This window comes from Tinamus guttatus, unplaced genomic scaffold, assembly GCF_059628265.1.
Source record: "Tinamus guttatus ecotype Peru unplaced genomic scaffold, ASM5962826v1 Tinamus_guttatus_pri_ptg000927l, whole genome shotgun sequence".
Lineage (NCBI taxonomy): Eukaryota > Metazoa > Chordata > Aves > Tinamiformes > Tinamidae > Tinamus > Tinamus guttatus.
In genome coordinates, this window is record NW_028289461.1 from 752451 (window position 1) to 766095 (window position 13645).

Sequence of the window (13645 nt, forward strand, 5' to 3'; positions counted from 1 at the left end):
TCTTTATCCATTATGATTTATTCTCTACAATACTTCATTAGAGGATAGAGTTCAATTATTTACACTCAGAAGTTATTATATAGATAGGAGGCAACCAAGTGTAATACAAAGAATTGGTCTGACATCTCTGCACTGTAGGTCAAAAGAGCTCTCCAGCCTTAAGGAAATAAATTAACCAAAATAAAAATTAAAACAAACATGTAGGTTCCAGAATACAAACAGAAAACAGCACTAATAGTCAGTGAAGAATGCAGATGTTAATGTACTATTAAAACAAATTATCTGGTGCAAAGGTTAAAATGAACCCTTAGATTTTCTTACAGAATATTTTTGTTCTTATAAATTGTAGATATGTGATATTTTGATGATAAAACTTTTCCAAACTGAAATGGCCTCAGTTGAGATCGACTGTTTAACATTATGAAGAAAAATTTAAGAACCTCACAGTGGAAACATTCCAACACTGACAGACTCCAGTGATCAAAGACATTCTCCTGTATTTACTGTAAAACAAAGACAATTCATAATTGCAGTGAGATTGTTTCTCAGCTGTGGTTGTCATGAGAATAAGCCCTTCTAGACCACAAGGCACTTGCTACTAAGGATGAGTTAAATCCATAGCAAACCAGGTGAGAACTGCTTTGAGCAAACGCAGTTCTAGCCCGCTGTCCCAGCCAAGTAACCACAGAGAAATTCCTAAATTGCATTGGTCATTGATTTTGGTTGCCTCCATCTTCAGGCAACAGAAAATGCATTTTGTTTCTAGTTTACTTTTCATCCTTATGCATAGCTGCCATGTAATGATCTAGAAATGGGATTATTTCTGAGACCCCCATGTCCCTGGCACACGTCTTTCTGAGATGGCTTCACTATTGACATGCTTCTCAATTGCTTTTACAGCTGGGCCCTTGTGGGACTAAAGCTGAGAGCGCCTGGTTCTTAGGCAGCAGACCAGTGTTTCTGGTCTGCCTGCTCCTCTTCTCACTGCAAGACGACAAGAACACGGTACATATTTAGAGGCGTTTTTTTTGTTTGTTTGTTTTTTTAAACAGACTGAGTGGGGAAATGGAAGTGGGAGGGGATAAGGCCTCCCCCGACCAAAACCATCCAGCCCGCTTCAGGCTTAAGCCAACCAGTCACTCAATCCTAAAATTCAGTTCTTTAAAAATGACAACTAACCCTCCCCACCCCGCCCCTTAGTCATCCCCTGTTCAAATAAATGAAAACACTATACATTGTTGAAGACACAGACCAGGGCAAACATTTGAAAAAGAAAGAATAGAGTTGAAAAGCCTGGCACTATATGCCTGCATGACCAGTCTCACTGAGCGTGCCCAGGGGTGAAGTTTTAGCACCATTTTTTTTGCTTTTTTAAACCTTTTAGAAATTAAATTCTAACATAGAACACTTGAACAGTAATGAGTGTAGCCCTATGTACCATCCTGTTTGACAGCTGAAAGGTGAGTGGTGTGTCCAGAGCTGGCCCCCACCCCCCGTCGCTCCACGGCACCTGGGAGAGTAATTACAAACCACTCGAGTTTGTAACAAGACTGATTTATTCTCAGCAGCAGGAAATCATGAAACAATCCCTTAATCTGCAATTGCTTTTCAACAACATCACAAGGGAAAAGTGGCAATTTGTAAGAATGACCCAGTACAGAGGCAAGCTGGGTCGATATTGCACAGTTATTCAGAACAGGACCCCTTCCTTTCCCTCACACCTCTATCCCCAGCAGCAGCAGACACAACACTGCTGTGAAGCAAAACTGCAGGATTCTGCTCCCTTCACTAGCACCACAGGGAGCAGCAGCATGCAGGTTTTGCAGATTTGAGGTTTCTATCCAGCTTACCCCCTGCAATGCTGGGGGAAAACTCATCAGAACTCCAGGTTTAAACACCAGCCAGCTCTCAAAGCCATCATTACCACACACAAACAAACTTTAAATATATATGCAAATAGCCATGACTCTGTGCACTTCTGTTTTCTTCCCTCATCATTGCTGACCTTTCGGATATCTGCAGAAATCAAGTGTCATTTTCTAAATCCAGTGACCTCACTGAGAGCGTGTCATAATTTAGAGTTTATGACATCCCTCAGTGACTCTTAAGAATGACAACCAGGTAACGGATATCTTCATCTTAGAAGAGAGTTTCTTGTAATCATCAATGACAGCAGAAGAAATACACAGTACACACGAGTTTCATACAGTCTGGGTCATACAGATTTCCCCCCCTCCTTGCCTTGATGTGGTAACGACCAAACGGTATAATAATTTATGAGCAAAACTATGTAGCTTATTCCATAGTCCTGCTGTAAACTGGAATACTGACAATTTTCAGGATCCATAGTCACCCACGAGAAAGTGGCTGTCCTATAAAAAGGAAGGTCCCCGAGACTGCTTAAATTAAACAAGTTTCAGTCACTAGTCTCACTGGGATGACTACAGGCAATGCCCTGCAAATCCCTGCCCACTCTAATCCAACTGGGCTCCGTTACAAATGTTTGGACAGAAAATTTAGGAGTAACAGAGAAGATTGTGCAGGGACAACTAAGGACCTTCTCCTTCACATAGACAGCGTTTAAGGTTTTGCTCTCTTACAGCCATAACAACATTGTTTTGTAGCAGGTTACAGTACAAAGCACTGCCTAAAAAACCCACAAACTGTGAACCAAATGGAGTTCTGGAGAATCCAACCTATAGTGGGATCTGCAAATTAAAATCTCCTGGGGTTAACTTAAGTAACAGATTCATCTACCATACCGTCCAAAGGTTTTTCACATCTTCAGGAGTTTTCTGTCGATGAGGATGGGGTGCCATCCGGACGTTCAGCCCTCCTCATATCCTAATGTCCGCCTGTGATGTGTGGGGACTGCAATCAGCTCTTGGTACACAACAAATACCAAAGGTTAAAAAAAAATGAAAAAGAACCTAAAAAATGTTTTATTGGACTCCGTTGCCCAGGCTGCCAGGGGAATGCTCCTACTTGATCTGGGGGGCTTCCATAACAAACATCTCGAGGTTCCAGAGTGTCGGGAACACGCAGGAACGGATCAATCTGAAGTGACACTTTCACTCCTGGAGGTCTTCTGCACCTCACGACAGTCCCTAGACACGGAGCCCCAATCCAACTGAACCCCCGTTCAGAGGGAAGGCTGAGATAAGGCTTGGGCCCCACAAGTTCTGTCACGCTCTCGTCTTCCCCCCAGGTCAGCCGGACGGCAGGCTTGGCAACGGAAGCTAGCATCATAAAATGGTGCAGTAGTAGAAGTAACTGGACCAGGAAGAGGAGGCATCTGCCCCAATGATGTCGTAGCCGTTGGCAGCCACAGGCGGGTGGGACTGGTCATGCAGCCGTGTGTCAGGAGTAATGATTGTAGAGGGGGGGGGCATGAAGGGTGCCGTTCTGGAAACAGTGCTGGCGGGAAGCCATGTACTCCGCGTAGCTGATTGTCACCTTCTCACTGCGGTACCTGCGGAAACAGCACACGAATAAAGAGCGGCAACGGCTCCTGCAACGTGAAGAGAGCACACACGGAAACTTCCATCCCCTTTTAGCTCACAGCCAACAATGACAAAGCAGCACTCCGTGACTTCAGAAATACTTTGTATCATCCCATGCACTAGTCTGGAGAGATAACCTTTCTAAGCTTGAATTAGATGTGCTTCCATGTCCCAAAAGCTGAGTCCTATTCAAGGCAATCGTAATTAAAGTGACTCCTGAAGCACCAGTTTGGCCACAAGGAAGCAGACTATCAACCTGTGTTCTTTTTACCTGCTTGCTATGAAAAAAGGTGAGAAATGCTTCCTGGAATAAGATGACTTAAAAGTTGCAGAGACAAAGAAGTGAGCCATATTTCAGTATTATTTACTTTTGTGTTTATCTTCATATTTGAAAGGCTAGCAAAAGCAAGCGTTGGAGAACCAAGTAAAGGGGGTTTTACGGAGGAGTGCAAGCAGCTAGTTCATGATGTGCACTCAGAATCCACAAAATGCCAAGTCCTTTTGGGACACAAGAGACATCTGGAGGAGGAGAAGATGTGCTTCTGAGCACAGCATCTAGCAGGTAACATCAAAATGGTTGTGAGCTTTGCTAAGCCCTCGTTACACCAGGTTTTACTGAAAAACTCCATCCTGTCCTTTTCTGTTCAAAAGTACTGCATTTCCACTTCATTCCTCCAGAGTAAGGAGCGACCTGAAAAATCATGGTGTTCCTAGGCAAAAGCAGAATGTCCCAATTTTTACCGACATAAAAGGAGCTGAATCAGTAGGACAGCTGGATGCATGGAAAAGCAAGCAAATTCTGAAAAATCAGCCAACTTTGAGAATGGTTTGATTTCAAGAGGGCTGTCACCTCCAAATAGGTACAGCATTTACACAGGGACGGAATGAGAAAAGAAAGCCGGTTATAAAGGTAGAGAAGAATTGGCCTCGTCAATTTTCAAAGGTTCTGCTTCTTTTGATCTTTCATGTGGAAGATTATATTAAAAACCAGTGACACGTCTCTTAGGAAAAAATGCTCACTTCCATCCTGTGTGGACTGAGCGCATCACACTTCATCCATATATATTATTTACCTGACATGACGTTTACAATATTGCCTTTCAGCTTACATTTCTCATCTAAAAGTGTAACAACTTATGCCAAACAGAAATAGCTTGCCCATAAAATCACTACAAAATAAACATTTAAATAACCAAAACATTGGCTAACCTGGTGAGTTTAATTGTTTTCCTAAAATCATTGGTAATCGGAGCCTTAAAGCCACCTTTCCTGAGTAAGGAGTCTATGGTCTGGATCTGATCCCAGTCTGTTTAAAGAGAAAAACAAGGGAAATTTTCAATATAAAAATGATGTTTGAAAAGACAAAGCAGACACATAAAAGGCCTCTAGGAAAGCAAACTACGTTAACAAGAAAACTTGGAGCTTTATATATGTACCAAGGGTGAACTGGACACACACAGCCTTATACATGCACACTATCTGCACAGATCAACCCTTTTTAACTCCTCTTGGAACATTTTCCATACAACCTCTCTTCTTACAAAGGTCTGCACCTTGCTTCTATTGCAGGCACCCCAACCTGTTTTACCGCATGGCACTCAAGTTTAGCTCTCTCAGCCTTAAAATAAAGTAATACTTAGCTCTTTACATAGACAAACTGGGATCAGCTTGATGCTCTAGTGATAGCACAGTGCACTGCTATGTGAGAGATCAGAGTTAAAATTCCTACCTTAGTCTTTTGCCCCAGAGCCAGGAGGATGCGACAACTCCACTCTGCTAGGTGGAGGAAAGGAGGCAATATTTTGAGCAGTTACCATGGTCACCACTACTAATTTGAGTGGGAAGTGTGCTCCAGAGGGGCCCTGTTTCCTGCCCTCATCTGGAGGATGCTACTTTAGCAAGAATGAGGAGGAAAGGGACTCTCCTGTTGGTGCTGTGCAGCCTGCAGTTATCCTAGTTGGTGGGAGAAACATAGAAGAGGAAAGATGCAATGCTGAATGAAGCTGGAAGGTCCATATTTTGAGATCCTCTTATTTCTTAAGCCCTAGAACATGTTTACACTAAGATACAACTGTGCATGGATGTGGGATGAGAGACAGGCCAGATGAAAACCCAGCAGCAGCTGTATCAGGTGTCAGTTATCCAGATTAAGCCTGGTGGCTCCATGGCATTACTATGTGGAAAGCACTGCAATCCAAAGCCAAAAATCCATAGATTTAAGTTACCCAGTTCTGTGACAGAAGGCACTGATATGTTTGGTTGCCATCTCAAACCCACCTTGTTCCTTAGCAACCTCAGGTAAATACGTGGCTGTGCGTTTGACACCTTTCTCATTGATGAACTCTATTCTGATCCCATGGATCCCAACCTAGAGATGGAAATGAACAGCCAAATAAGAGGTGTTTGCTAGGACCGAGTCCATGATTGATTTGTTATTTTCACCACTCTGCAGTACCTCTGCCTCACTGGCCGGCATGGCTGTAGCTTTTGCCTGGGTCAGTGGCATTTTCCTCCCCTCTCTGCGTCCTTCTCAGAGGCTGTGCGAGCCACTCTCCCAGCAGCAGTGCCAAGGGCCTCTGCCTCCTTTCCCGGACCAGCCCAACCCGTCTCCCTGCCACTTCTCCTGAAGCGAGCCAGGTAGAGACTCTGGGCAGGATGGTTTCCTTCTCTTTCCCTGGCCCAGAAAGACAAGGATCTCTGCACAAGAGCCATGACCAAACTAACCCAACCATAAAGTCTATTTAATCCTTCCTAAACTAAATGCATTCTCATGCACAGTGCTAAAACTCATCCACACCTTAGGTCTAAACTACTACTTCTATGCCCAGTTTCTATTGGCAGCACCAGAATACTTCCCCAGGCTTCTGCTTATATACATATCTAGACCTATCCCCTGTTGGGCCAAATCCATAAAAAAAAATGGTTTCCCCTCTATTTCTGCTAAGATCCCTACCCAGCCATGTTAGCCCATCATCTTCCTCCCTTCCAGTATCCCACCCCTATTCCTTCGATGCCCAGACACCCCTGTAACAAAGGAGACACATTACCATGTACTAACCCGAACCCAAACGGAACGAGAGAGTGATGCAGAGTTCCAAGTGCACCTGTTCTCACCTCCCAGTCCAGGTAGTCATTGGCATCCTCAAAGTTAGTGAGGAGGGAGACAGAGCAGAAGAGTTTGGGCAGCTCCTCGCGGGTCAGGGGGGGAAATCGGCTGTCCTTAAGTGCACTGGGGGAAGAGAAGATACAGTGCCTAGCGCCAACCACCACGGCAAAACACGAGGTGCTCAGTTACGCCCCACGCTGGGGCCTTTCACAGATTACAGGGGTTACTTCTGTTTTGATTACGCCTCTGTGCAACATTTTTATCTTTGTTACAGCAGAGAAAGTGGCTTGCATCTATTCATGATCTAATGAACTGTAATATGCAAACAGTAGCCCTTTGCCATCTTCTACTTAATGTGGCTGATAATGTGCTATGTGAGATGTCACAACTATTAGCATGCAAGACGGATTTGACATTATCTTTAAAGAAGTCAACCAAAATTCACCTGCTGCAAAGCTGTGCCACTAAATCCTGAAATTACTTCCCCCTAACTACCATACAATGCTCAGGTTTAATTTATTGTGAACCGTATTAAATTGAACCTATGTCAATCCAATAAAATCTCTCAACCTTGAATCTTTATAGATCTCCAGCAAATTGAACTGATTTTGGATTTATTTGACTTTCAATGTAATTACCTGGTTAATGTGTATTCCCTGAGTCCTGAGTGAAGATTCATGGCTGAAAAGGTCCCGATGCAGCCACGAAGCCGCTTGTCTCGCCCCGTCTTCCACGTCACAAAGAGTGGACTGGAAAGGGAAAAAAGACAGAAATACTCCAGCCTCGAGAAGTACTTCCTGGCTAAAGGAGCAGGTGGGCACACATTTGCTTTCCCTGCTCCTCTCCAATAAACCCCAATATGCATTTTTTCCTCACCCATAATCCAGCACTAATACCCCGCTGAATGCAATAAACAACCTCTCCCAATCTTTTTATCATATTTCTTTCTCTCCACCAGTTTCCAAAACCTTCCTGGACAGACTCTGAGCTGTTTTCAGATGAGTAATGCAGTAATGCAGTTATTTAACCCCACAGATTACCCTTGGGGTAATGGGCTCCCTTAGTAGCATCTGCTTGCTTATTTGACAATCAATACTGAAATTAACATAGATGAAAGGAAATAAGTTGTTTATAGTAGTGCCTTTGAACCAAAAATCCCCAAACTATATATCCCCAGATAAAATCGTCAAATCCATATTTCAGGTTTTTGGTGAAACTTTTTTTTTTTTTTTAATTATTTCTAACAGATAAAAAGCAAACCTAGTTTTTGTTTTTGTTGTTGTAGAAAGTCCCCTGAGTTATTTCCACAAAGATCCAACTTTCAGGTGCATCCTTTCAGCTCAAACATGCCCTTTCACTTACCTTTGATTTATATTTACACAAACTCTCCCCTTTGAACAGGCATTCAAATCACTATATTGTTCCCATTCAAACATCCCGCAGAGATTATATCTTATCCCACTACCAGTATGAATTTCCAGATATAACCATAGATTATCGAACATGAAAAAACAGCAGGCTCAATTCATTTTGATAAGCCATAAGTAAGCCCAAAACAGCAAGGTCAGAACGGCATTCAAAGAGTACTGTGAATAGGTAAAGAAAACTATGATTACTAAGTGTAACACGTTCACTGAGTGAAATTAGCAACAGTCATAGAGAGAAAGAGTAACGAAAGTGGTTACAGATTTATAAGAATGCCTGAACATCTGGAAAACTCTGCAAGGCAACTGATGATGCTGATCTAACTATAAAGGCAGGGAAGCTGATCTTATTTTGTCAGAAGGCAGTACTGAATACAGTAAGTGCTAGTTTCTAATCCCCCCATAAATGAGAAAGCTGTCAAACCTCATGAAGTTGGTTGTCAGTGATTCTAAGAGATGAGGCCAAAACAACCCCCACCTGCCACAATATCCTATTCATGGATTTCTGATTGAACTTTAAAAGAAAGTGATACAAAACAGTCTTGTTTAATTTCAAAAAATGATTTTATCATTGCCAAAAGCTGTAAAATATGAAGACAGAAGCACTGATTCTGTATCAGAGCATATAAAGTTACTTTGTTCAATTTTTGTGAAGGCTGATAAGCAGTGTATTTTTGCTGCAATGAACATTATCAAAAAAAAAACCCTAATTGATTTTACTAAGACAAAAAAAAATAAGAGGAAGAGATGACTTCTCAAATATAAGCAGTGCAGCTTCTCATGCATAAGCAGTTAAATTGTAGTGGCATTATTTAAATTGTAGTGATGAAGTAATGCCCCATAATGCTCCTCACAGCAACAATGGAATTAAAATACTGGATCACAGGATAAATCCATTAACAGAATCTAGTTACCAACTGTGACCAGTGGCAGAAGTACACGCAAGCAAATAGCCCTGAGGGGATAAATGGAAGAACTTGCCCAAAGAAGAAGCTAAACCATTCCTTCACCACCACCATCAGCCACCTCATGTTTTGCTGACCAAGAACACAGAATTTTCTGTTCTAGTTTTCCGACAGCTCGTCAAGGCACTTTCAGGGTATCATTCCTCTGTATCACCATCCAGCTACCACATGTTGAAATAGAAGACAGAAATGATGTACAGGAGAGATTCAAAAGCTTACCAGAAAAAAACTACTAAACTTACAAAAGCCATTTATGAGAAACAGGAGAGTCACAAGCCCACTGAAAATTTAGCTTAATCGAATTACAGTTTTGAAACCATTGCTTAGCCCATGTGACATTCATCCCAGATACAAAAGGGAAGCAAGAGAATGGAAAGCATCACTGAGAGAATACAAATCTAAAGTCAGTTCCTTCTCTTCTTGGATTCGTATTACAGGTTTACGTATCCAATTCACTTTTTCCCTCCCTTAATAAATAAAAATTTCCATTGAACTGTGACACAGCTATATGCATCTGTAAAAGAAAATATAGTACCAGAAATGACAGGATAATTACATTCAGAACACTGATTTCAGAGATAGCACCCCTTTAAGAACTTTTCACCATGGTCATAACAACCAAGGCATAAAAAAGTACATGGCTTTGTAGAGGTATTTAAAACTTCAGTATTCTAAAGTCTTTCATTGTTGAAAGCATGTTTCTTTCTGCACCTGAGGAATAAATTAACTTGACAAATTGCAGGTGCAGTTCACAATAACTACTTGTTCATAGCCCATTCTGTGAGAAGTCTATTTCCCACAATGTGTTGAGAAAACTTAGAGTAATCTTTTACCCATATTCATCCAAAAATGGGTACCCCCTCCAAAAAACTCTAGGCATTTGCACAAAGGGGAAATGAAAAGGAAGAGTTGGTTTTGTTATGGAGTGCTGACCTAAGAGACTTAACCTAGGACTTGCCCAATGAAGGCTTTTAAACTTTTTGTAATCTGGGCATAAAATTTAAACAATTGGGATTCCGGAAAGAACTCCCTTTCTAAAAATAGTTAACAGAAGCAACAAACGCCAACTAGAACTGCCTACTCAGGCCAAAATATTGAAGCAATATAAAATTACATCCCTTATTCATTTAAAAATGGAATAAAATCGCTTTGTGTTTCAAGCAACAAAATAGTAAGTAGACTAATGTATCCTTTCTGAAAAGGAGCTGAATTAGATCACGTATGAAAACACCGGCAGGAACATTGAGGCGCGGGGAGTCCCTAGGGCTGCGGCGCGTTCCAGCGCGGAGCGTTTCTCCGTTCACTCGCACGTACAAGGTTACGCTCCTCGGGCCTCAGCAGCACGAGGCCGCGCGAGCGCAGCCCTGCCAGGAGCGCGCGAGCCGGGGTGCGGGGGGACGCGCGGCGCACACAGCGAATCCGCCGCCTGTTTAACCAGGGGCCCCCTGCATCCCCTGAAAATCCATTAAGTTACAGACATGAACAGCTTCCTATTTTAGCTATGGTGGAGCCGGCCCCTCAGCAAGACTTGGGTCCCTCTGTCATTGATTTTCTCTGCACAATTCTTCCACCCAACATTTTAACAACATGAATATTATCACACACAGACATTCAACCCTCAGAGAGGCATTAGCTACACGTCAGGGTGAAACGCTGAAGTAACCTCTTCACAAACCCATCTCCTGGCTTCTCCTTATACAACCCTCCTCTCTTCTTGTTTTCTCTCCACTTCTCCCCACGTGGTCCAGCTAGCACTTCCTCTGCAAGAGAGCCACATTTTCACTCTCAGGGCCACCAAATTTGGGTTTCCCTCCCTGCTAACCCCATTAACCTGGGTTCCCAAAGACCCCTGTGAGCATCCTTGTCCAAGTCTCCCTAGCTCACTGTCTCAGGACCAGCCCTGACCTCTCACCACTTCTTAGTCTATTCCCTTCTGTGCTGCTAGCTGAAGGAAGCCTCTTCCCTCAACCCTTCAAAAAATTCAGTGCCTGGCATCAGAAGCTGATCCCCCTTCAAACTAGTTACATCATTTTGTTTTCTGAAAACTTTCTAATTTCAGTTTCATTCACTCTTTTTAGCACAGTTTTATGCCACGCATGCCATGGTTAGTTTCTTCCAGGGCAAGAAACCTTATCACAAAGAAGGCAGCAAGCTTTAGCATAGCATTACCATGAAGCAGGTCAGTGCTCCTTGGTCCAGCACGCACCCTCGCAGGCCCACAGCAGACAGGGAGCTGGGGAAGCACCAGGCTCCCTTGGGTATTAGCCAAGCTCTGCTTCTGAAGAACTAAGCCCCTTCTCCGCTTGCCACCACCCCTCAAAGCTCTGCAAGTTTCCATCAACAACTACAACAGAATATTTCTACTCTTTCATACACTTTACAGGTACCTTTTTGTCTCCAACAGACCAAGCAGGCAGCAGAACGCCCCCCTTCCCTGCTGCGTAGTCTTCCAATTCCCCAGAAAAAACCCTTCTCCCTGCCCAAGAAAATCACAGCTCCAGGAGCTGGTTCCCCAGCTCTCCTGCCGCACGTGGATTTACTCACTAGGGGTCATTGGTAAATCGAGGAAGTCGTGGCTGAGGGAAACCGTAGAGATGACAGTAGAGAACATCAAAGCAGTAGCAGCACATCTCCGCTGTCACCACCAGGTTCTTGGTGCTGTTGGCAGTTCCATTGGGCCGGGTAAGTGGGCTCAGAGCTCCTGAAGTGGGATTCATCCGAGTGATGGGGGAATTTCCTGGGCCCAAAGTCAAGTCAGATACGTTCTCCCTTCCATTATTCCCATCTGTATGCTGGTGGTTCTGAAGAGGACCTGAACTGGAGCCCGGCGCCGTGCTGGCCTGGTTCCCATGACTGTGGCTCCCACTCGCAGACAACTTGGGTTTCTTCACCCCACAACAGCCAGCTGCCAGCTTGGGCTCGAGTGGAGGGACACAGCGTCTCTTTCCCATCCTGATTCCAAACTCACTGCTGGGGGCACTGCAGAACCCTGGCAGGAAGAGGGAGGACACAAAGAGAAAGCAACACACGCGTTACACCAGGTGAAAAGCCAACAGCCACTTCCTTGCTTTTGCTAAGGTTTCAGAGGGTTTGTCTTTCAAAAAGGGGAGAAATCCCCTGCAGCTCACAGCTAAGATCACTTCAGCAAAGAGCGGGAGTTCTTATGGAGGGAAAAATCATACTTACAAAGGTGAGCTTTACTGAATGTTTACAAAAACAGGCAGCGCATGACAAAAAAAAAGGGTGGTAGTCAGTCTTGTCATAAGGGAAGTGAAATTGGGGAAGGAAAAGAAGAAAAAAAGAAAACACACGCAGACTTCTTCAATCTGTATATCCCTGTACGTCCCATTCACAGCTTCTCTGGACCACCCACCCCCTGGGCGTTGACGTCTCTGCACCAGCATCAACTGAGCTGCCCTGTAACCACCCCAAACGCGTTTCCCTGCCCGTTCTCAGGGCAAGGGTGGCAGGCTCACACCGTGGCACCCGCGCTGCGCTCCCCACTCCCAACCACCCGCGCCTCCTGCGTGACAGCCCCAAGCCCCAGGAGCCGCCTTTACTTTCTAGGGCAAACGCATCCGTTTCCACGCCAAGCTCGGCGGTGCCCGCGGGGAGACGCCTCGAGGGCCGGGGGACGCGCGGAGCGCAGCCCGAGCAGAGCGACGCGGCCCAGCCGTGGAAGCGCCGGCAAACAGAAGGGTTGCACGGAGACAGGGAATGTTGGCTCCGCGCATCACAGCGCGGGCGCCGGCGGCAGCAGGAGCCGCCGCGAGGCCTGGTGCTGTGCCGGCCTCGGGTGAACTGAGGACACGCGCGCAGAACGGGGGCGGGAAACTGCCCCAAACCCACTATGGGCAGCGCTGGATCTTATGGTGCCCCCTCCTCCCGCTTCGTTCTCCGCACATGCAGAGGATCCCAACTTCATCCGTGAGGCTTCCTCAGTGGGATGTGGCCCGGAGCGGCAGCAGTGCCGGTGCAGGAGCTGCGGGGACCCACATCTCTGAGAGCAGAGCCCTCAGGCTTTGAGAGAGGTAACCGGCCTAGGGGACAACCCGCGAGGCAGAGGGAGAATCACCCATCCCGCTCTCATCTCCAACCGCACAAAAAAGGGTAACTCAGACAAAGGAAAAGCGTGATTCGGAACCAAAAATATAAGTTACGCTATAACGGCCGCGGGGACAGCTGCGGAGATGGAGGAGCCGCCCCACGCCGTCCCTAGGGGCTACCTCCACTTGGGAAAAAATAATAATAATAATAATAATTAAAGAAAGAAGAAGGGCGCGGGGCTCTGCACGCCGCGGGGACGAGGCCGACGCGCGCGGCGCCGCCAGGGGGCGCCGGCGGCCACCGGGGGGCCCCGTTAACCCCTTCCCGCCCCCCCGCCCCCCCCCACCTTCCGCTCCCGCCCGGGGCCGGACGCGGCTTCTCCCTTCTCCCTCCTCCTCCTCCTCCTCCTCCTCCTCCTCCTCCTCGGCCTCAGCGCAGCCGGCGCCGCCGCTGCTGCTCCCCCGCCGTCGCCTCGCGCCTCATGGGGCCATGGGCCGGGCGGGGCGGCGCGGAGAGGCGGGCGCGGGCGCCGCGCGCGTCCAGGGCGGCGCGGGCAGCTCCGCCGCTCCCCCGCAGCCTCCCGCCGCCGCTGAGGTAATG

The 13645-nt window shown here is 45.9% G+C and overlaps 1 protein-coding gene across 1 annotated transcript; it reads right to left on the reverse strand.

The window, feature by feature from the left end:
- On the reverse strand, nt 1–13428 carry AMMECR1L (AMMECR1 like). The gene is made up of 7 exons (XM_088538121.1): nt 13392–13428; nt 11543–11987; nt 7248–7358; nt 6618–6732; nt 5781–5871; nt 4713–4809; nt 1–3472 (listed from the first exon to the last, which is right to left on the reverse strand). The coding sequence occupies exons 2-7, from the start codon at nt 11947–11949 to the stop codon at nt 3361–3363; spliced, it is 933 nt and encodes a 310-aa protein (XP_088394247.1). The 5' UTR covers nt 11950–11987; nt 13392–13428; the 3' UTR covers nt 1–3360.
- Nucleotides 13429–13645: the final 217 nt, after the last annotated feature.